Source organism: Manis javanica, chromosome 15, assembly GCF_040802235.1.
Source record: "Manis javanica isolate MJ-LG chromosome 15, MJ_LKY, whole genome shotgun sequence".
NCBI classification, from domain to species: Eukaryota; Metazoa; Chordata; class Mammalia; order Pholidota; family Manidae; genus Manis; species Manis javanica.
Window position 1 is genome coordinate 1,092,058 of NC_133170.1, and position 23,336 is coordinate 1,115,393.

General features: G+C 49.0%; 1 protein-coding gene across 11 annotated transcripts in view; it reads right to left on the minus strand.

The window, feature by feature from the left end:
• Nucleotides 1-23,336, minus strand: part of ANO6 (anoctamin 6) — a 163,293-nt gene that overhangs the window by 81,540 nt on the left and 58,417 nt on the right. For all 11 annotated transcript variants that reach the window (XR_012125590.1, XR_005058894.2, XR_005058893.2 and 8 more), the window contains one exon: nt 8,158-8,286. Coding sequence is in view for 8 of the 11 variants with exons in the window: in XM_073222851.1 (XP_073078952.1) it covers nt 8,158-8,286 (129 nt within the window). In the remaining 3 variants the exon portion in view is untranslated. The remainder of the gene's footprint in view (nt 1-8,157; nt 8,287-23,336) is intronic.

Below are 23,336 nucleotides of genomic sequence, written 5' to 3' on the forward strand. Positions count from 1 at the left end.
GGACTTAAATTCACATGCTGGTGATAAAGCTTTTAATGTCAATGGATTGAGCTAATGAAGAATTTGCTCAAGTAGGTAATGTCTGTCCATGAGGGGATTAAAAAAAAAAGAGCTTCTAAATAAGAGTAGAATGGAAGTGAAAACTCAACCAAAGTTCACTTTCAAATTTTCTTTTCAAATTAATATTTTTTGTGTAATTATCAAAGAAATAAATACTCTTTTTGGATAATTTTGAAAACAGAATTTTTTTGAGAAGGAAAAAAATTACCTATGATGCACTGCTGAGATAACTACAATAAACATTTTAATGCTGTGTTTTCCAAACTTACTGCTTATATTAACAACTTGGAGCACTTGCTTAAAATGCAGATTCCTGGGCCTCTCCTGGAGAGTCTTACTCAGTAAGTACAGGATGTTGGTCCTGGACAACTGACTTTTAACAATCAAAGCAGAAAGGTACGAAATACTATTTTCCAGGACATGCTTTTCCTGTGCACACAAGCAGCTATTCTTTTGTGACAGTTTGTCCCTTTCAAGCCTGGTCTATAAGAAAAATTCAGTACAGTTGATCTTTCCCAACCCCAAGGCCCTCCTATAGAGAAGGCCCTTTTAAAAGTGTGATACGGGGAACTGTTTGGGACGAGGGCAGATGACAACTTCTTCATTCAAACCTAAGGCCAGGCCTCAGAAGGACCAATCAGGAAAGGGTTTTATATTCTCTGCATCTTTGTGAGATGAAATGGCATAATCCGGTCTTGTAGGATTTCACCATCCCCTGTTTACTGCTTTTAAGGATTGGGCCCAAGGACACTTTCCATTTTGGAAATAAGCAGGATTTGGATTCATCGCTCTTGTGCTGAGTTCTCAAAAATAAAACCAAACATGCTTAACCCAGCAACACATTTTGTAGCTGTTAACTTGCAACTGCTGATTCTAATTTAATTTATTCCTTTTAACCTACAATCTTAGTATAAGCAAGTAAGGTGTAAAAGGAGGAGACAAAAATATAAAGAAGAGCCCCCCGCCTTTGTCTAAAATGTGAAGGAATTGAAGCTACTCCTGATTTGTTCCCTAAAACAAAAGGCAGAACACCTACGAAAATTATCTGGGAAGGTGAAAACCCACAACACTGGTTGCCGTCATCTCTTCGTGACCTAGCTTCACACAAGCCTCATATTTCCAATTCAAGGACTATCTGTGGTAAACATACTATTTCCAGGAAATTATTTATACTGTCCTGGTTCTATGTAATCCCTTCTGCCATCCCTTTATTTCTTCAATTCGGAGAAGGTGTGCCAATGTTAAATCTATTCAATCATGTCTTCCCCTTTATGAGGCTTTATGGGATAAATTTCTTTCTGGGAGATCCTGAGACCAGAAAAACATATTTACTTTGAACAACCAGCTTTGTTTTTATCATACTGAAACTTTAGACTCTGCAGTTAATAACATCCCCTATTTTCTTTGGCTACTAGGACGCTCAGAGGCAAATCTATAGCTGAACTCCGATGTCTGAATGGGACCCTATGGTTAATAATCATTTTGTTAACTTTACTCTGACACATGGCTTCATTTTATTTTTCTGGCTTTTACATTTCTGTCACCCTGCTTCGCTCATCTAATTACTTCTACTCTTGATTCATTTCTGGAAGTGACCTCAAATGCTTTTTAATGAATTATAAATGAACAAATAAACTGTGTTAACATAATATTGGCATAAGTAGGAAGCTAATGACTTACGAAAATTATACATTATATGCTGAAGTCAGTAATGACAGATTTCTGAGTTACCCAGACTGGTAGTTTCAGTCTTGTTAGCCACAAATAACCATATATTAAATGCATGTAAGACTTAACAAGGAGTCAAGCCAGGGGATCACTTCAACAGATGGGAAAAAAAGCACTTGGTAAAATTTAAAACTTAGACCCTAGGTCTAGAAGGGAACTCCTTTAACTTTTTAGAAGAAAACTACCCAAAATTTATACCAGGTAAGCTATTTAATAGAGAACTTTAGAAATATTCCATTGAAATCAGGAGCTGCATAGCGGTGAGTACTACTGGTTTTATTTGTGAGATAAAACCACAAATAGACAAGAACAGGGAAGAATTAGAAATGGCATAGAGCGAAATGGCATCATTTATAGACAACATGGTCTTTTCAGAAACCTTAGATTAGAAACTGTTAACAGCTAAAAAAAAGTTTATCAAAGGTTCCTAGACAGATGTGAAAAACAAAAGACTTCTTTTTGTTACACAGAGTAATAAATCACAAACTGCAATTTAAAACGCTACTTTCTGACAATATCAAACATTTTAAATAATAGTTCATTATAATGTACAAGATCTTCATGCACAATGTTATAAAACATTCCTAGGATGTAAGACCTCAATAAAAGGAGTGATATACTGTGTTCACTGAATGAGAACTTTCTGATGAACTTTGGAACATTTCCAAAGAGATCTCATCCGGCTTCGGAGCAAACAGCTCCAGCCTCAGCGACGCACCTGAAACAACGGTGACAGTTTAAAAGGCTCACAGGCTCTGCAGCCACTCAGCTGTCTCACAGTATTCAAAAATTTGGATATAACTTAGTTTATACTTGTTTTAAAAAAACCTCTTATTCTACAGTCTCCATCGATCAGATCCTTCTGCCACACACTAAAGAATTCCTAAAGTTCAATATGAAATCCAAATTCATACTTCCACATACAAACTTTTCATCAGATTCGAGGAAATCAATTTCCCATCACCTTCTAGGAGTAGAACCTGCACATTCAAGAGTAAGTAACTAGGAGGCACCCTGAGAACCGCTTACACCGCTCTGTGCTCCCCGGGCCCCTTCACCTTCTTCATGGCGCCTGAACTGCAGCATCCCTCGGTCATAGACTCATCTGTCTGAAGGGAGGCCAAGTGTCAGACAAAATGAAATTCAAAATAGATCAACTGTGCCACTTGTTAGTTAGCAGCTCAGTAAAAGGGGGCAGAAGCATTCCTAGTCAGGCGGAGCTGGAGTTGGAGAGGATGTAGGAGTTTGCTGTATTCAAAACATCTTTGCTCTTCACCATGTAGGTCACACTAGCCCGGATACAATCAATCACGCACTATGCTGAGCGCGGTCACTGACCCGTCACTGTCCTCCTGTCCTTTCTGAGACAAGCCTGAGGTTTTTCAGTATTGGGTGACCAGGGGATTCAGATGAAAGACTCATAGTGGTGGGTCTAAGCTAATGGAGGCAAGTAATTCTGTTCACCTTGCCAGTAGCTGTCCTTGGAACATACCTGTGATTAACAAGGAATGGTGACGGGCAGTCTGCTTAGGGCCCTTCCAGGGGTACCTTCTTCCCCCATAAAAAGGGGCGTTCCCTCTTCCCGCCTCCGGATGCCTGGGAACGCCGCAGCCATCTCTTCACAAAGCCAGGTCGTCTCAAGAACAGGCCCTTTCTGAGGCTGGCAGGGCGCCGTAGGGAGTGAGCCCGGGCTCCTGATGACCTCGTTGAGCGAGTGCCTCCCTAGCCCAGAAGTGTTCTGCCGCCAGGCTGTTTCTCAGAGGGGAAAGTTCTTACTTGCTTTTAGCCCTTATGCCATTTGGAGCTCGCTTTTCTTGTTACTTGCAGAAAACAACCTTCAGCCTGATGGGGCGCCAAGGACAGAACAGGCTAAACAAGCGATTACCGCACAACGTGTGATCAACCCGGCGCACAGCCTAAGAGAGAATGTTTATTTTAAAGGAAGGTGTTACATTTCAGAGTATTTCCACTCATATCAGGGGATAAATTTATGTGCTAGTTGGGGAGTCAGCTAAAAACATGTTTTCTCTTTTGCTCAGGGAAAGACGCTGTGTTTTTGATGTTTGTCGGCCTATCACCTCTAACCTCTCCAACTCTGAAACTGTATTGAGCAGTACCCTTTAGATCAGCCCCTGGCAAAGCCAACCTCAGGCTGCTTTAGGAAATCAGTATGATTTAGATGTCGTTTTTTTCCCCTTCCAATGAAAACAGGATTTTGAAATTGCCTTTCTTTCATGTTGTCTTAAACCCTGAGTAAGGCCTGAAAGGGATGACGGTGGATGGCTTGCCAGTGGGTTTCAGGCCCGGGTAAGCTCACTATGGATTCAATGAGACCGAAAAACGACAATGGAACGTTCTTGGGGTGAAAGGGTTTATATCCAGCTTCATTTCCACAGTGGCAGGTCAGTCACTAGAATCCTGTCCATTCAGAGCAAGTCAGTCTCTGCCTCTGGGCCTCTCCGTCCCCACAGCCGTCTCAGCCTCTGTCCTCGGTGCTGCCACCACTCCAGCCTCTGCTCTCCTGCAGCCGTGCCACCGTGTTGCCCAGAGCACTGGGCAGAGCTCTTTACATAGAGTCAATAACAACTTACTGCCCCCATGTGCAGTGAGCTAGCTGACCAGGGGCAGGTGAGAATCCTGGCCATGGGGACCTTCACTTTTCCCACATTCCACCTCTCACCTCTCAATCTATGTGCTCTCAGCCTTCTGCAATGGTTCCTGTGCAAGGAAGCTGGAATACTGTGACCGAAGTCCATAATAACATAATACAATATACAGATTACAGCCCTCAAGCCTGAAGAGACCCACTGCCACCAAGTGGTCATCCTGGCTGTATTCAAACCAGTTCTACTCACATGAGTTAACCAAAAGGACCGCGGGTGGGCCTTACAATGCCCACCTTCTCCAGCCTCTCCAGCAGAAAGTCCTGCAGACACACAGGCCAGTCCTGTCGCTTTGTCTCTGGCTTCTGCTTCTTTGTCTTCAGCGGCTGGAACCGCCGCTCCGGTTTCCATTGCTGCCACAGCTCCAGTAAGAGTCCACTTGACTTCCCATCCGATCTCTCTCTGTCGGCTCCTGTCTTTACCAAATCAGCCCACATCTGGGTCCTCGTGACCTTCACGGGGCCCTTTAGACTCTTCCTTCGAGTAGCAGACTGTATTTCCTTTTGTGCTTCCATTGCTTGAGGCTGAGGACGGGGGCAGAGCACAGGGGGCTCCACAGCCTGGGGAGGGGCTGCACCTCTCCTGGGGGAACCTGTGGCTGCCGGTGCCTCCGGCACCAGCAGAGCCCCCCCACCCCGACCTGTTCGTCAAACCTCCGCTCCATTTCTGGGGCTGATGGCTCCACTGCACCCTCCCCCTGCCCCCCGGCACCTGGCGGCCTGCCGCTTCTCAGGCTACCAGGACATCCTGTGCCACCCCCGCAGCACCTCGTAGTGACACCATTCCAGACACGGAGTGTCTCTCCTGCTCCACGGCCCTTCACAGCCGGCGTTCTTGTGCGGCCTCCTCTTGCATCAGTGCCATTTCGGTCTTCACTCACCCACAGCAGCTCGCACCTCACGTTCTCATGCTGCCATTTCTTGTGTCTCTTTCAGGAGCGTGTCCTTCTCCTCTGCAGACGTCTTTAATGCTGTGAGAAGCAGCCAACCCACAGTCCCTACTGCCTCACGGGCACTCTGCCTCTCAAAAGACCCACTTACTATACCAAGGGTCACCCCTACTGCCTCAGGCATCACCTCCACCTGCCTCCAGCCCTGGGGTGGGGCCCAGCCCTCTAGGAGGCACGCCACCTCAGACCACATGTGCACTGAAGGACAACCGACTGTCTCCCCTCCCATAGGGGCAGCCCGCTGAAGCACCCCTCCCAGGAGGGCAGCCAGCGTCACCAACTGTCTTGCCAGTGGGTTTCAGCCCCAGGGAGGTTCACTATGGGTTCAGTGAGACGGAGAGATGACAATGGAACGTTCTTGGGGTGAAAGAGTTTATTACCTGGCTTTTTCTCTGGGTGACAGGTTGAGCACTAGAATCATGTCTGTATCCAACAGTCTGCAGGTCTGTAATCCTCCTTCATCCCTGCCCCTGTCCCCCCACCCCCCCGGGAGCACTGGGCAGCGCTCTATATAGTGACTCAGTCAGTGACAGCTCATCGCCGAGGGCGTGGGAGCAGCAGCCGAGCAGCTGCCGAGCAGCAGCCCAGTTACATCACCAGGCAGTTTAGGGGCAGGGGAGGATCCTGCCCACAGGAACCTTCACGTTCTCCACGGTGGAACTCGCAAGTGTTTTCCAATCACGAAAGCTGTGATTCCAAAGCTCAAATGATGGAGACTAAATAAAGTGACATGTACAAAAACAGACTCAAAGCACTTCAAAGCATGCCTCATAGAAGCCACACTGTGGTCTATGTACCCTGTGTTCATGATGCCAAGTTAATGATGGTTTTTCCTCTTGCCTGGGACCCCTGTTTCTGAGGAAGCAGGTCCAGGACTCAGTAATGATGTGAGCAGCTCCAGGGACCCTCCCCCGGCACTGAAGCCCCCATCAGGCCAGATCTGTTGCCTTTATGCTTTAATGGATTAGATTTATTTAACTTATTTCATACAGTGCTCAATGCACAGGACATGTTTTAGTGGCCACAGGAAAATGATAAAATAATCTACTTCCTCTACTGATAAAATCAGTAACAGGTCACACTTTTAACTAATAATGCATTGTTTTAAGAAAACCCTAAATAAAAGGGGAGACACAGCAATTAACATCTATTATCTAATATGTGCTGAAAACTTAAATAACATTGCTATATAATATTTTATTGAATCCTAATCATAATCCTATAGCCTAGACATCGGGATTCCCATTTTCCTGAATCTATGATGCCACTGACTATGATGAGCCAATATATTACATACCAATAAGAAAGAATTCAGCCACTGAAATTATGGTATAATATTTGTAAAATGTACCCTGATTTCAGAGATGTCAAAATGTAAAAATAACATGCACCTCCAAAATATTAATAAAATACAACATGGGTAAGAAAATTCACCCAAGTCATGCAGCCAGTTTAGTAGGGGAGGCAAACGCAGCCAGCGGTGCCCCTCCCACGGGGCGACGCCCCCACTGAGAGCAGCTCTCCAGCCAGAAACTGAGTTCCACTTCCTAGGCTCTGTCCAGCAGCCTGCTGAGCAGGGCAAAGCCCCTGAGCCAGCCTGCCAGGGGTAGAGCCCCACCTGCACCCTCGACCCACTGGGCTGAACAGGGAGCCACTCCCGACTCGACAAGCACAAGGCGATGCCTGTCGTACCGTACACGGCGATGCAGCGCCCAGCCAAACCGGCATCGGCCTCACACCCTGCTGGCGCCGTGCAAACCCGAACCTCCAAGCGCACCCTCCCGGCACAACTAACCAGGGACCAAAACACAACAGGGCTGATGGCTCATCTTCAGCAGGTTTCATCACTTAGTGTGAAAGAATGAGCAGAATGACATAAAGAATGACATATTTCAGAGAAAAGGTGCAGAGCGGGACAATTAGAGGTGTGTGTGTGGAATAGCACAGATGTGAGAAAAAATAAAAATAAAGAAAGAGGAAGTGATTTTTCAAAGTGGGAAATTTATATGTATGCCCTCTTTTTTTTTTTTTTTTTTTTGTCCTGTTTTAGTTCAATACAGTCTGGGTTCAGGTACGGAAGATCCAGGCAGCTGTTACAACCCCAGCCTACAGAATGGTTGGATATGTTGGGATAGGCTGGGCCTGTCACCTGGAAGAGCTTGGGGCGAAGTGGCAACGGATGCAAAGAAGAAAAACAGGGGAGGCCAAGGTCCTAGACTCACGACGAGCACTTGAACCTCTGCTCCGTGGTTTCTTCTACGAGAGTCTGTGACCTCGGTCATGCGTTGAACCTAGGGGTCAACCCTCTCATCTATGATGTAACAGAATGCGCTTCACAGGTTATTAGAAGAATTAAGTGAGAAAATGCATGCCAAAGGTTCCCGCCACTGTGCGCGGGCAAGAGCTGAACGCCGGGACTCTATGCCCTCATCATCGTTCCCATCTGGCTGCAAAACAAAGGCCCGTGGGTGCTTGAACGTGCATCTCCTCTACAGACACAAGACGCGGCTCCTTGGAAGAAAGCCTGCCGTCAGCTGTGAAGCCCACTGAGGTTGAAGAGCCTCAGGAAGTTTCTATTTCAAATGTAACATTTTTTTGTTCTGTTTTGTAAACATGCCTTGAGGGAACAATGAGCAGAGAAAATATGAAGGTACATTGGGCATACGGTATTTCAGACACCAGTTTCACTTTATAATTTTTTTCATTTCACAGTATTACAAGGAATAAAAAGAAAGGAAAGCGACATAAAAAACTTACCCTTTGTTTTTCATTTGAACCCTTTTTGTTGGTCTCTTTTCTACATTCATCTTCATATACCAGAATGAAATCGATTCTTCGCTGGCCATCGTTAAAAAAGAGGGAATCAGGTTTTCCATTAAATTCTTCCTGTATGGAATAGAAAAACAAATTTTAATATACTTCTTTGAAAAAAAAACTACTTAGAAGTGTTTATTTCCTAGGTTTAATGGGTACATTGATGTGTTCATAGAGAAAGAGAAATACGTCCACTGCTAGTTACTCGACCAAGAGCTCATGGTCACTGTGATTTGCGCTTTTTAATTAGAGAGCAGAACCAATTTTATGGGGACTGCCCAGCTGAATCACTGCTTTTGTGAAGTGCCAATCGCTCCTCTTGACCTAAGTGAACTATCTTCTTATTTAGTTGCTCTTGGCTTTTACTCACGAGAGCCTAACACGCAGGCAAATGGGCCGGTGGGAGGATGGCCCAAGAGAAGAAGCCCGTGGGCTCAGCAAGTAAGCCCCAAAAGGAAAGGGTCCTGTGTGGGGGGCCAGCCCTGGGCTCAGCAAGGCTGACACGTCTAGTGAAATGCACACACTGAACCGGAATGTGCAAAATGAGGCTGCTGCCCCTCAGCGGCCGTACTTTCTGTTTCAGTTTACATACACCTCTGTCACTACCAAATATCAGTTATGTATTTTGACTTGTATATTTTTAAAATTCTAGCACTTACTACTTGTTTAGTATGTAAGTGATTTCTGTTGCAGGTTAAAAATTAATGTGCAAATTCTTTAAAAAGTCTTGTCATTTTACATTGGTAAGTGGCTATAACCAGTTCCCAAGGAGTTCTCATCATGAACAGACACAGCTCACTTACAAATACCGTGAGTCTGAGCCGTGGAAATGCTGCGCTGCTGCTGTCTGAGAACTGTTCACGCAGGGAATGTTCACTGAACAGCCCTCTGGCTGGGCACGGGCATTTGCCTTTGTTTCCCTTTGCTGTGTCAAAATAAACTCCAGGGTTCTCTTATCAGAACAGCACAGTTCAGATGCTGGGTGAGGGTGAGGGGAAGACGCCTCAGGCATAGTTAGTTATTTCCCTCTAGCCCATGCCAGGCACCAGATGTAGCAAATGGAGCTCTTATGTAACTTGAAATATTCTTAAAATTTCTGAACCATGCTTGAGGAAATAGGAAAATAGAACTTCTAATAACCTCTGAAACTTCTTTAAAAGGAGCTAAGGGCCTGGGGCAGAAAATAAGCTTCTGCTGCAGGAAGATGCTGGCCAAGGGCCTTCTTGGGAAGGGCCTCTGGTCAAACCTTTTTCTTAAACCCACAGAGTCGGGACTTGGGTTTTCGTTAACAGGACCAAGTGTTTTTGCTTTCCTGCTTTCCCACAGGCTTTCCACCATTTAGAGCCTCCACTTGGCCTCCTTTAAGGACGACCTGCAGAAAAGAGGGGGAACCAGTAAGGAAAAATCAGAAAGGAAAGGAAGAAAAGTGCGACAACGCCAACAGTGGTGCTTTCATGCTTCTCCTCTTGAAGAAGCCACCCCATGTGCCCTGCCGCACCCGTAGTGGGGACACTGATGAAAGAGATGAGGGTGTGACCAGGCTGTAAGACAGTCCTGGTGAAGTCCGAGGGAAGATGAACTGATAGGTGTGATAATAAAAAAAAAAAAGGGCAAGTGGTACTAGAGAACATTTGTGAGAAAGAAGGGTGACCCCCCTGGAGGGCCTCTTGAGGTCTCGATATTCCCGAAGGGTCTTGCTTTGCTTTACTGTCCATACGGCTTCAACAGTCCTTAACCTTGGCTGAATCCATCAGCATTTCAGTCTGTACCACCTCCTAAGGAAAAACGTTTTGCAGGTTTTCCATCTAAGTAAGATGGTTGCCCTGAATTCCATTTGGGGACCTTTCAGAAATGGCTCCCAATCTTATATTCTGCAATCCATTAAAGCCAAAACTATATTCCTACAACCGGATCCTTCATGACCTAACGGACTTTCACCACCTTCTATCTATGACCTTCAGAACCCTTGGTCCTTGGGAATAGTAATTTCGGCTTGGCTTTGTGACCCCCAGCTCCCCTCACCAACCCCCCAATCCTCTTAGTTAACCATATTTCAGCTCTCTTTAGCGTATCTATTTTTAGCTCCTGGAAAACTAACTGGTCATGACTCAGAAGGATTTCCTGGTAGTTTTCAGGTACCAGACCCATAGCTGTGAACCGGCCGCTTCGCTCAGGCGACCAGTCCCGGGAATTTCATGCTTGTGAAGGAAGAGCCAGGGTCAGACCAGGTGACTGTGGTCTGAGAATGGACAGAAAGGGGATTGGGAGCTAGTGCTGTTGGGTCTGCAGGGTTGGAGAAGACCCAGGTGCAGCTGAGGCCACAGCAGGGCAGTGAGTCGGGGTCCCCCCAGGCCCCATGTCTTCCTCCTCCGCAGACGCCCTTGGAGCACAACCCATCCCTCCCAGACCGCTCTTCATCTTTCACTGCAAGGTTTCCATTTCTGGTGCAAGAACTGCCCTGGGCTATTTTTAGTGTTTCAGCTGCTTGGAATTTGCAGCCCACGGAGCCTGGCATCAACCATGCCCCCACCCCAGACACCATCTCAGATGACTCCTCTGAGAACTGATGTTTGCAACAACCTCATTCAAAGCAAGGGGAAAAAAAACAAATCAGAGCATCGAGTGCCCTGCAGAGCAGAGTTGTGACAACACCTATCAGTAGGCTGATGCTTTATATGGATGTTACTTTCTCTGTAAATCAAGACGCAGTTCACAAGGATGACTGTTCTCTGCGGTGTGGAAACAAGGATTTTCCAAAACAAAATTTAAAAACCCCAAATGACTCATCAAAAACAATGGTGCAAAATTGTTTAAAACTGATGACAGAGAATAAATAAATCCTCACCTTAAAAAGTCCTCCCACCGTCCACTACTGGGAACTTTTAAGAAATAAAGTGCTTTGGAAAAATGTTTTCAGATAAACCTTTTATAAACTGAAAAAAGGTCACTTTAACCATTTGTGCTCAAAATGTCCTTAAATACAGTACACAGTATTTTCTGGCATCTTAAAGAGAAGATACTGAACATGACCACTGCTATTATTAGTAGTGGCACCACTCTTATTATTATTGTTGTCATCGTTGTTGAGGTAAACATGAAGGGGGCCCGATATGTGTTTTATCTCGTTCTGGGTTCAGATCACAACTCTGACACACAGAGCACCAAACAGCCGTGTGCCTCTGTGTATAGATTTTATCTCTTTAAAACTGAATGTATTTGAATACCTGTGAGAAAGGGAAACCACAGAAAGAAACGCAGGGTTATCGTGGAGACTGGGGGGGATCATGCGTGGAGAGCAGGAGAGCAGAGCCCGGGCCACAGCGACCTGGGGACGGTGAGCCGCTGGTGTCGGGGGCGGGCCTGTGGCAGCTCCTCCTGGGTGGCTGCCCGTGCTGGGTGCACTTGAGTCCGCTTCTCTCAGCAGCAGCCTCTGCCTGCACCGCACTTTCTCTCCGCCATTACCCCGATGACGAGGGGTCACTTTCCTCCTATCCTTCTCCTGTTTGCAGCAGGTACCCTCCCCCCACCCCCCCCACCCCCGCACAGTTCCGTTTGCTGCTTCTCATGCCTGTTGAAGTGGCATCCAGATTAACCGACTCATTGAACTTCTTTGCAGCCAAGCCTCGGTGCTGTGGGTCTGTCCGGACGCCAGAGGCCTTTCCGGCTTCCTTCTGGTTCCTGGGGACACGAGGAGGTGGAGGCCCGTCCCACAGGGGCATAAAACACGTGGAGGGTTGATACTTAATCATTCCATGCGTCTCCCTCTCCCCTCGATCTCTTTACAAAGAGGTCTACTAGCCTCAAACAGAATAAAAACAATTAAGATGAACGAATCATCAAGACAGAGAGGATCAGGGTGAGAGGAAGCGAGGGGACCATGTCCCGACCACCGGGACAGCGGTGATGGCGACTGCAGCGTGACATCAGGCAGACAGCCTCCCGGCCGCAGGGCAAAAAGGAACGTGTCCAGTGACACACGCTTGGGTCAGAACAAAAAGGAAGTGATCTGATTTTTTGGAAGGAAAAAGCCTTCTGCAAGACCTTGTATGGAGACACGCAGTTTTTGTGCTTTTCTCCTGATAATGTCCTTGGCCCTAGAACTGGGGTTATAAAATACAACATGCCGGTCACCTCCCGGCTCTTCTTTAGTCCTCGGGTGGCCTCTGCCTTTGCAGCGATCGGTCTCCACTTCGCTCGGACGCATCCGGCGCCGTCACTCTGCGCTGTGCTCTCGACCCCATGGGCTGCACCGCAGTCAGAGGCCCAGGCCCCTCCCACCTGCTGCCTGTCCGCCGATCCGCCTCGTACCCTCGGCACGCACGCCCCACCCCACGTCGGGTCACAGCACTCGCTCCCAGTGACGTCGGGGAGCGCACACTTCTCAGACAGACATCCAAGACCCCGCACGCGGCGATCACGCCCCTTTCCCTGGGCACCCCTCCCACTGCCGCCCCTGCAGGCCGGCCACCCTTTCTCATCGGTGTCTCGCTGCGTCCTGGGGCCCCTGCCTCTGCTCCTCCCGCTGCCCAAACCCCAATTCTCAGTCCTCCTCCATGAAGCCCTCCCGATTCGGCTCCATGCCTCCTCCTCTCTCACTATCCTACTGCCTGAGCCAAAGGATGCATGTCCCGAGGGCCCCAGGCATTCCTGAGACCCTCTCCGGGGGCCCACAGGGTCAGAACCATTTTTATAATAAAACTAAGATGTTACGCGTCCTTCTCATTGTCTTAACATCCACAGTGACGGTGCAAAGGCAACAGTGGGTCACATTGCCGGCATCTGAGCAGAGCTGGGTGGTGGCACCAGGCCCCACAGCCGTCCATGTATCCGCCACCATGCGCTCCCGGCAGGAGGAAGGCACGTACTCCAGCGGGGCTGTAACGCTTACCAGCCTTCCCAGGCCCCAGCCCGCGGGGCACGGGCACAGCTTTGTGACCATCTGCGTGAAGAGCTGGAGGGGTGGGGGGCCCCGGGAAGCCCTCCCCCGCATTTCCACGGCTTTGCTGGGGAAGGGCGCACCCGGGCTGCTGGCTGCCAGTCTTTTTCAGACACAGCTTTTACTTGACAGACGATGACATAAAACTCCATCATGCAGACTTGGGTATGCGGCAGATATTTTCCCAAAAATGAACAAAGTGAAACTGTCATTTCAAAGGGAACAACTGACAATATTTATTGCTAATGATAAAATTCAAGCTTTCAAGCAAGGATTAGGATTTAGGAGGACTTGGGTTCTCCATGGCAGACTCAACAGCTTCCCAAGATTCAAAGTTTTTTCTAATGGAACTGAAGGTGTTTAACAAATGCAGTTTTTTTTCATATCATGTAATGAAATGGGTCAACATTCATAAGAGCTATTCAGTGAGCCAGTATTTTCCTATGCTGGCGATAAAAGTCATGTGTCAGTAAAGATCCATCCAAAACAAAGACAGATTTTTAATATACAAAAAGCTCTTGTTCCGCATTCAACCAACCTTTAAGAGGCTACCACTTCTCTAGATTTACTGAGGTATCAAAGAAGAATAACCACAACTACCTGAAAAGACTTCCCCAAACTCCTCTTTTCTTACTACTTATCTGTGTAAGGCTGCATCTACTGCAGATATTTACATTACATCAACATACAGCAACTTTTAACTGCAGAAGCAGATATAAGAAACTTGCTGTCTTCTCTTAAAGAGATCTTTAAAATATGTAACATAATGCCACCCTTCTTACTGATTTTTATTTTAGAAAATGGCTATTTTTCACAAAACTCTTAATTGTGTTGTATGTTGAGTTTATTATTGGCTATGTTTATAGATTAATATTTAAATTTTTCAGTTTTAAGATTTAAAACAGTAAATACTGATACATATAAAAAGAGCTCTGTGGGGTCCATACTTTATTAAAGAGTGTAAAATGTAAAAATATAAAAAGTTTAGAACTGCTGTTTTACACCATTCATTTTAGCTCTTAATTTTGCATTAATCATGATAGTATGATATAATACAAATATAATGTAATGTTTGTTTTTATACTTGCATACTGTCATTTAAGTGGATTTTCATAATGAAGGAAATAGCTCTTTGTTTTTAACCTGCACCACTTAGGGAAGTTTGCCAACAGACACCCACTGAACTGACGTGAGGTGACACATTTATGTCAGAGTGTCCAACAGGACCATCTTATTCAAGTTTTATAAAGGTTCAGTCTTTTCGGTTTCCAAAGGCAGCTACAGACGGCCGGGAAAAATCTAAGACCACGTTCCATCCTAGTAACGATGTTGGTTTCTGAAACCCATCGGCACTTCCACAGTCACAGTGCATCCCATCAAAATCAAGTAACTCCCTCCCGTCTTCCCACATGCAGTTCCCACCTCCTAGGACCTCCTTCTCTCCCTTTCCCTGGCTGGCTCTTCCTTACGGAGACTCCCCCTGACCTTGTGGTTAGCTTAGCTCTCCTCCTTATATGCTCTCAGAACACCGTACACACTTCTTAAATGTCATGTCTCATACTTTTAATTGTCTAGTTATTTGTATGACTATTTGAGTAAGTAAGGTCTGTCTCTCTCCCTAGAATATACGCCCCAAAGGATATTTCAGTGCTGTTTCCCCACAAGGTTATAGAACTACTAAATCAATAAATATTAAGTAAATTAACTGGAATTAATTAACCCTTTATCCTGTGACATTTTGCAATGTGATGGATAAAGCAACGGGGAAATTCCATTTCACGTCACAGAAGAATGAAACAATCTGATTTCTGCTTTTAAGGGAATCGCTTAGAAATCGGTGCCAAGTGGCAAAAGTGCTACCAAGGGACTGTGGGTCAAGCGAAGAGGGGCAACCCCTTGAGGGGGCGTGTCAGGGGTACAGACAAAGGGGCAGATGCAAGCTGTACCTTGCTGGGAGTCAGCAGGCCAGAAACAGGTGTTAGGAGGGGCTGGAGGTGTCCGGTTTGAGGGCTGAGAGGGCGGCTCTGCTCCCCAAACGTCAGAGGACTGAGAGAGATGCGGTCAGGAAGGAAGACTGAGTCCCAGATTCCCAAGCACAGACACCAGGTGTCCGGGGCTGAGAGGAAAGAGCTCGGACTCTAAGTGTGAACTCGGGGGCTGTTAACAGAGACTCGAAGCTCAGGAAGCCAGTGGGGAGAGCACGCGGGACCCGGAGACAGGCTCTAGGGCGCTGACGGACAGGAAGGGCTTGGGGGGAGGAGGGGAGTGGGAGGGCACCCTTGGCTGCCTCTCCTCGTTTCTCATCTCACCCTCTTCTTTTCCACCACCTGCTTCTGCCCACCCTGCACTGCGACTACAGGGCGGCCCACTAGCTGGGTCACCTGCCTTCTGTCTCTCCTCCCAGCGCACCCTGGACACGCCTACAGACTGGTCTCTTCACAGATGCACGGGCCAGTGCAGTAGCTACCAGCCACCTGTGGCTACTTAACTTACATTAATTAAAATTACACAAAATACAAAATTCAGCTCCCCTGTTTCACTAGCCACATTTCAAGTGTCTCCACAGCCACATGCTGCTGGAGGCCATCCCGTCGGGCAGAGCCAGAGCATCTGCATCTCCGGAGTCCTGCTGGACCGTGTTGCCTCCACACCGCCTCGTCTTGCCAGCTCTCAGGGCCAACCTCCGTCCACCACCACTGCACGTGACCCTGAGCTATCTAACTGCATCCCTCTTGCCCCCAGATCAACCATGCTTGGTACAAACTGGGCACACGTCAGCTGTTTCCAGCTAGTGCGATGCCAAGCGGACACTCTGGAGCTCCCCGAACGCTGCACACCGCCCGCTGTGACCCCACCGACCAGCGCCAGCTGCATGACTAACACTTGTCGGGTAGTAAGACAATGCGCTGGGAACGGGGGGCCACAGAATGCCCACTTCTGGCCTTGAGGGTAAACACTGAGATGTCCTGCGTGTATTCCTTGAAGGACGAGGATTAATAAACAATAAATGATTGAACAAATGAGCACTTTAACAGGAAAACATAGTGAAAACAACAGTGGTTTATTCAAGGTGATGCATAATTTAAACAGCGCTTATTTCTAGTTCAATTGAAAATTCCACTAGCCAGTGCCCAGCACATTCATTTACTGATAGACTGTCCTGTTGGTATTTTATAATATTGCTGGGTATGATCAGTTCTCAACCCGCTGATACTTTGATGGACCCCTAACACCTGTGACTACTTTCTCAGGAGCACAAGTCACAATGCTCCTTTGTGCTTTTCTCAGGTGGACAGACCAGCTCCTGACACCAAAAGTCTGAGTCCCCGTGACAGGGGATGGCCGGGCTGAGCAAGGGAGGGCTGCGGGCACCTCACAGCTGCTGAGCCCTGTGGCTGACGTGCTCACCAACTACCAGCACCCATAAATGTTGGATAAGACTTCTCACGCTGTTATTATTTTATGAATATGCTTTTAAAATAGCTAAAGTGGTTTTCAATCACTGTGCAGCCACTGACCACCACCCCAGTGAGGAAATCTGATGCTTCTCCTTTCACATGAGGAGCCTGAGGTCCTGAAAGGAGAAGCGGGCCGGCCGCAGGGGGCCGAGGGCAGAGCCGTGTAGGGGGACGGCTTCTGGTCCCCTGGACTCCAGCCCACACCCAGCCTCCTCGGGGGGCTCAAGAATGACTTTCCCTTACAAAAAGTAAAGAAAACTTGAATGAAGATACTTTTCAAAGTCTTGGCAGTACCTCACCTCATTCACTTCTCTCTTCTTCAACCCTCTTACTTCCTGTTTTACAGGACAACGTATTTACTTTTTGAAAGCACTTAAGACGATCATGAGTCCATGAAACGGCAGCGACATCACTGGTCATACCATGACCAAATGATCTGTCAAAACTTTCACTGTGTGTTTTTATTTTAAAGGATTTGGACTTAGCAGTCAAATTCTACACCAGCCACCAGTATGGTTGTGACTTGATAAATTCTAATTCATATTAACATCATAAAGATCCACATCATAATTAATGAAAATTCTCTTTGGTAATTATTACAATCTGTCAGGTCACATTATTCTGTATCTCAAAAAGTGACTTGGGAGAAGGAACTGTAAATGCATTTTCTTTTGAAGGAGCCATTAGGGCTTTCTGGGTAAAAACACGTTCATAGTTTTGTTTTATTTTTTTACCAGAGATAGAACTTAAGGAATACATTTGAGACTTAGAGTAAAGATGCATTTTTATTATTATTTGTCGAAATAAAGAAAATCACAGTTAACTAGAGGGACTTCAAAAATAAAAAGACTTAAAATCTTCTTTCCAAAGCTCTTAAGCCTTCCAAATTAATTAAAAGTTCAAAATACAGGAGGGACAGCTACTGCTGAAATCCCACCTGTCTCCCCTTTTCAATTTTCCAGGAATCCTGCGAATTCACACTGTGTGTACATTTCCATCAAGTTCTGTGTTTCTCTTTAAATTTTTATTACAGCTTTTCCCATTAATGCTGCTTTTTGGGTCATGGCTCGGTCAGGCCGCTCGCCAGCAGGTTCTCAGCTCTAACCTGGTCTCCCTGCCTCAGGATGGCTCACGGCCCACCAGCCCCGCGGCAGTGACAGCGCCTCTGCAGAACGCTGGCCTCCTTGATTTCCTCACACACGTTTCTGCCAAATTAATTTTGACGTTCCCCAGATAACAGACAGCTTGCTGAGTTTCAAATGGGATACTTTGAGGAGCAGGAATCCACAAGGCATTTTAACCTAGCATTTCCGGACATAGGGGAACAAACCAAGTAGAAAGAACACATGGAGGAAGGCGTTTGGTCAGTTACAGAATTGGGCTGGTGACGGTAACAGGCTGAGTGAGGGGAAAGCGAAATGAAAGTGAGGGTTCACTGGGGTGCTGGATGCCCAGCACCTCTCCTTCCCTCATTCCCCCCTTTCCATCTGCTGCCAAGTCCTGGTACACATCCAACACGCACGCCCTTCCTCCCCACCCTGGTTCGTGCACTCATCACCTCCAGCCCAGACTGCTGCCCGGCTGTCTCCCTCTGAGCCCCTCCGAGGAGCTGCGGTATTTCAATTATGGGAATGTCTTTCTACCGAGATGGAATCTGCCTGCCTACGCGCATGTCCTGTTTGTGGGTGCCAAGACTGCATTTTGCAGCTCTGCCTACCAGTATGATGGCCGAGTATTTGAACTTGATGTCAGGCCTGAGTGCCAGGACCCAGCTCTGCACTATGCTGAGCTCTCTTCTGCTCGACATGCCTTCTCTTAAAGTGGGGCACCCGGAATGGGGTGCGGGAGGCTTCACCACACTGGTGGGGAGAAGCTGAGGACACGTCGGTGCAAATGCAACCCGGGCATGCGCTGACCTTCTCACACTGCTCTTACAGGCTCAGTTCACACGGTGCACAGCTGGCTGCACACCTGGCCTTTTCACATGACCAGTCACTAGCCTCGGCTCCTCGGGGCTTTCCTGAAGCAGCTGATAGCTGTGAATTAGGAGCAGGAGCTCTTCGATTCATACTGAGGTTTGTCTCCTCTAGAAATTGATGTCCGTCCAGGATTCCATAGTCCCGGTGAGGTCAATGATCCTGACAAGCACCCTCACCGGGCCCACAGTTCTTCATTCTGTATTTAAATGCAGTATTTTCCACACACCTTGCTGAAATCAAAACACAAAAACTTCTATGCTTTTCTCCTGTTCTACCAGCCTAAATGCCCATTAAAGAAGAAAGTAAAGTGTTCAGATTGACTTATTTTTACTGAACCTGTGTTGACTCCTGATGACCTTTTGTTTTTCTACCGTTCACAAATCATTTGCTTAAAAATCTCATCCTGTGATATTTCTAGAAATTAATGCTCTAGCTTCAATGTCTCCACTTATCAGAATTTCCTCTATGTCCAACTTCCACCCTAACCCCATCCCTCTTTGCAAACAGTTGCATTTGTCCCTCTGCTTTTATGGCACCTGTCCAGCAACTCTGTCACCACATAGCAATGCAAGATTACCAGCTGTGGCTCCAGGGCAAGTCTAAGAGCTCCTTTGATACCCTGTTGATACAGTTGATACATAATTTTTCTAGCCAGGAAGGTTAAACTCATTTGGAGTAACTGCATGTGTGCCAGGCAGCATGGGGCTCCTGTGGCCCCTGACTGGGGCTTGAACCGTTTCAACCTGAAGTTCACCTTCATTAGCACAAAAGACCAAAGTAATTCAGAAGCTAGTGAGCTCTTTTCTCTTTGTCATCTTGCACCATTAAACTGTCTTCCTCAGGTTCTGGACAGATCACGGCTTCTTCGGGGTCTGACATGAGTCAAATCCAGACCTCATCTCTTCTCCTCATTGGGCTCATCCTTGACTCACTCATTCACTCTGCACTCGTTTTGTTCTCACATTTTTTAAGAATAATGGTAAAAATAAGACTGGCATGTTTCAGAAGATTATGAGTACAGAATGGTAGCAGGCTCGCACTTGGAGAAAAGCTGGTGGTAGCTCGTCTGGCCCTGCTGGCCTCCCCTGACCGCCAGTCCTGACTGTTCCGGGACATGCGCTCTGCATTCCAGAGCCGTGACTCAGCTGGTGCGTCGGCCTGTTTTCGCTCGTACCCCCAAGACTGACGCATCCACACATGCAGCTTCTGAACCGGCCACACGAAGACAAGGGGCAGGACCGCCTTCCTCCTCACTGGTGCCGAGGGCACGGCGCCCCTTCTGCTCTTGCACGTGCAGCGAACCGGCGTCCCACGTGGATCGCCCCGTGAGCCTGTTCCCCCACCGGGCCATCGCCACCCCTCCCAGCAGTTTATCTCCTATCTCACTCCCCCCTGTGCCGAGTTAATATTCCTCTGTCGGATTCCCTTGTTCTGGCTGAGTCTCTTTTCTCTCTGAGTGTGGTGGGAACAGTGCCAAGGCCTCAAGGCAAAGCCACCCTGTTTCTCTGTTCACAGCACACAGCGTTTAGTCAGCCCAGGTGAAGAAGTGCTGGAGCCCAGGGTCCCCCTCATTCCCAGCCTCCCAATCCTGAAGATCCTGGGAGCTGGAAGCAGACCTTGGACTCAGTGGGGTTTCTGGGACTAGCCGGGGGGATCCGGGCTGACCCATAAAGTAACCCTCACAGCACCACTCAGACCAGAAATAACGAAAACAAAGGCTGGGATTCAGGAGGGCTGGGGGTTAGGAAGGTTAGATCGGGCCCTGGGACCACCTGGAAACAGAGCCTGCAGAAGTGGGGGGGGCTGGCGCACGGCGCCCTCACACACTGCTCCTCAGGCCAGAGGACCGGCCCTCTGCTCTGCGAGCTGGACTCCACGGCTTTGGGGGAAAACGGCTCCTTTTAGGTCCCTCAAGTAAAATATACCCCGAGGATCCTAGAGCCTAAGGTTTCCTACTTCTCCGCCGCTGCTCCTGGCTCACCGGCACGCTGGCCTGGCCCCCCTTCCCCTCCATTCCCAGTCCGCCGGGACCCCTGCGCCCACAGATGGGCCGCCACCTGCGCCCCAGGAACCTGACTTCTTGTCACCACACACTAACTGCCCCTGCCCCACCCCAGGCCCTGCCATGGCTAAAAAAGTCCTGTCTAAAGCCACAAGAACCCCGCTTTCTGACATCTGCTCATCTCACGACGAGCTCAGAGGCCTGCGGCTTTTCCTAATCGATCAGCCAGTCCTCTTTCCTGCCCCCCCTTGTGCAGGGCGCGTTCCCTGTTTCCCAGCTCACCACCGCAGTGACGCCCCCACCATATCCTGCCCCTCTTACCACGCCGGCTCGCAGAGCCCGGGCCCTGGCTCAGGCCTGCCACCTGCTCTCCTGGCATCTGGGTGGCGCTGGGGAGGCCACAGTGGGTGAGGGGCTGGTACAATGGCAAATTCAGGCTCACTGGCCCCACACAGGCCATCACCACTGCCCTGAAACCTAGAACTTTCTCTAGGTTCTTCTGGGTCAGCGTGGTCCCCTGCACCCCACAGCTACTTCAAAGGCCCGTCGTTCCCTCTGGGTCCTCTGCACCCACCGCTGTGGGATAGGATGGGACCCCTCAGCTTCTGGCACCACCTTGACACACCGTAGCAGCCCCGCTGCTCCTGCCCTTAGGAGATGCTCCTCCGGCCTGGGGGGGCCTGCGCCTCTGCGAACCAGGGCCTGCTGCTCCCTGGATCCAACATCCCCCAGGTGGACCCGGCTCCAGTCTGCCCAGGCGACAGCAGGAAGCCATCTGGCCCCCTCACACTGTCCCCCAGACCGCACCCTCTCTGTCTCTCTCTCTTTGGCTCCCTCGCTCGCCAGCCCTTCCTAGGCAAACTCCTGGGAAGAGGTCAGCATTTTCTGCCTTCTTTTCTCCTGCTCATAAGCTGCTCTAGCCTGCATCAGAGCGGCACCCCCACTCCCGAGAAACAGCCCCATATAAGGACACCACTGAGCTCAGTGCCTTCTCAGTGTTTGTCCCGAATGAGGGCACTTCTGCCCCCGGGGACATTTAGCAATGTCTGCACAAATCTGGTTGCTACACATGGGCGAGGGACCTTTGCAGCTCCTGGCAGAGGCCAGCGATGCCCCAGACCTACGACACACAGGACAGCCGCCTGCAGCAGAGTAACCCTCAGATGCCCCAGTGCCCACACGCCCCGCTCCAGTTGCCCCTGCCTTCCACCTGCCACTCCTCAGATTCCCCCCCTGCCTCTCTGCCACCTCCTTCTGCAGCCATCGCTGAGTCACGGCCCCTCACTCCTGGGAGCGTCAAGCCTCGGCTAAGATCCGTTCTTCTCTGATCCACTCCCCCTGACCAGGTTCCTGGGGATCTCCACATCCTCACACCCTTCCATCCCCCTGTCCTTGCAACCCTGCTGTCCCACCCCTCACTCTAGCTCCCCATCCCAGGCCTTGTCTGCACTGGACCTGTCGTGCCTGCCTCATGTCACCACAGAGATCCAACTCTCCGACTTCCACCACCCACTTTTCTAGCTCACCCTCTCTAATCCCCGCCTCCAAACATTATCAAACCCCAGCAGGGTCTAAATCAAAGGATCCAGTTTCTCCGCCCTCCTCAGGTCCTGGCCCTCTACTCTCTTACAAACACCCCATGGACTCTTAAGCTTTGTCTTGCTTCTGAGCTGACTTGGAGGAACCGCAAAACTGGTTAAATCTAACCCTTTGCTATTCGACACTCTTGGGTTCAGATTCTCCCTCCCTGTGGGATTATTCCCACTAGCTGACAAAGAGGATTCCTGCCACCTTAACACTAACTAAAAGCCTCTCCTCACCCCAATCCCCTTCAGAGAACAATCCTCTTCTCTCTGCATTCTTGTGCAGTGAAAAACGTTTGAAAGTTTCTCCCACATCCTGCGTATTCGGTTTCTCCTCTCATGTCCGAGTCTGTCTCCACTGAGTTCTCCCCACTCAGCTGTGCTTCTGGCCGAGGCCTCCTCCCCGTTGCTGAGCCCATGGGCCCAGCCTCTGCCGCGCGCCCGGCCATGCCGTGTGCCTGTCACTGCACTCACGTGGCCTCCAGGACCCCCTCGCTCTCCTCCCACTTCCCCGGCTCCCCCTCACCTCCGGGCCTGTAAACACCTGAGCTGGGGCTCAGCCGGGATCCCCTCCCTACTGTGTCACTCACTCCCCTGCTGTCACTCAGGCCCACAGCCTTACCACCACCCATGTGCCAGCTGTACGACCCCCAGATCTCCGGCTGGACCCCCCGTTAACTCCGGACTCATATATCCAACTGCGCATCGGCACCCCCACTCGGATGGCCCACATTTTACACTATCCAAAACATTTTTCATTTTCCTCTGCAACACCCCCCCCCACCGCAAACTGCTCCCTCCACAGTCCCCCGAGTCCAGAACCTCACAGTCACCCTTGATGGCTCTTTTCTCACACCACACCTGCTCTCTCAACGAACCGACCTTCAGAACACACTGAGAACTCGAGCGTGCCTCGCTGCCACCCCCAAGCCCACCGCGCACGTGGACTGTGGAAGGCCCAGGAGGGCTCCTGGCTTCTGCGCCTGGCCCTCCACTGCGACACGGGTCAGATGGCTCCTCTGCTCAGAATCCCCATCAATCCTCCGAAGGCTGACCCTCAAGTGACTTCCCAGCTCAGAGTGAAACAAGAGCACTTACCGCAGCCTATGCAGCCCCCACCGCCCACTGTCCTCGCCACCCTGCACTCTGCCTGCCACGGCGCCT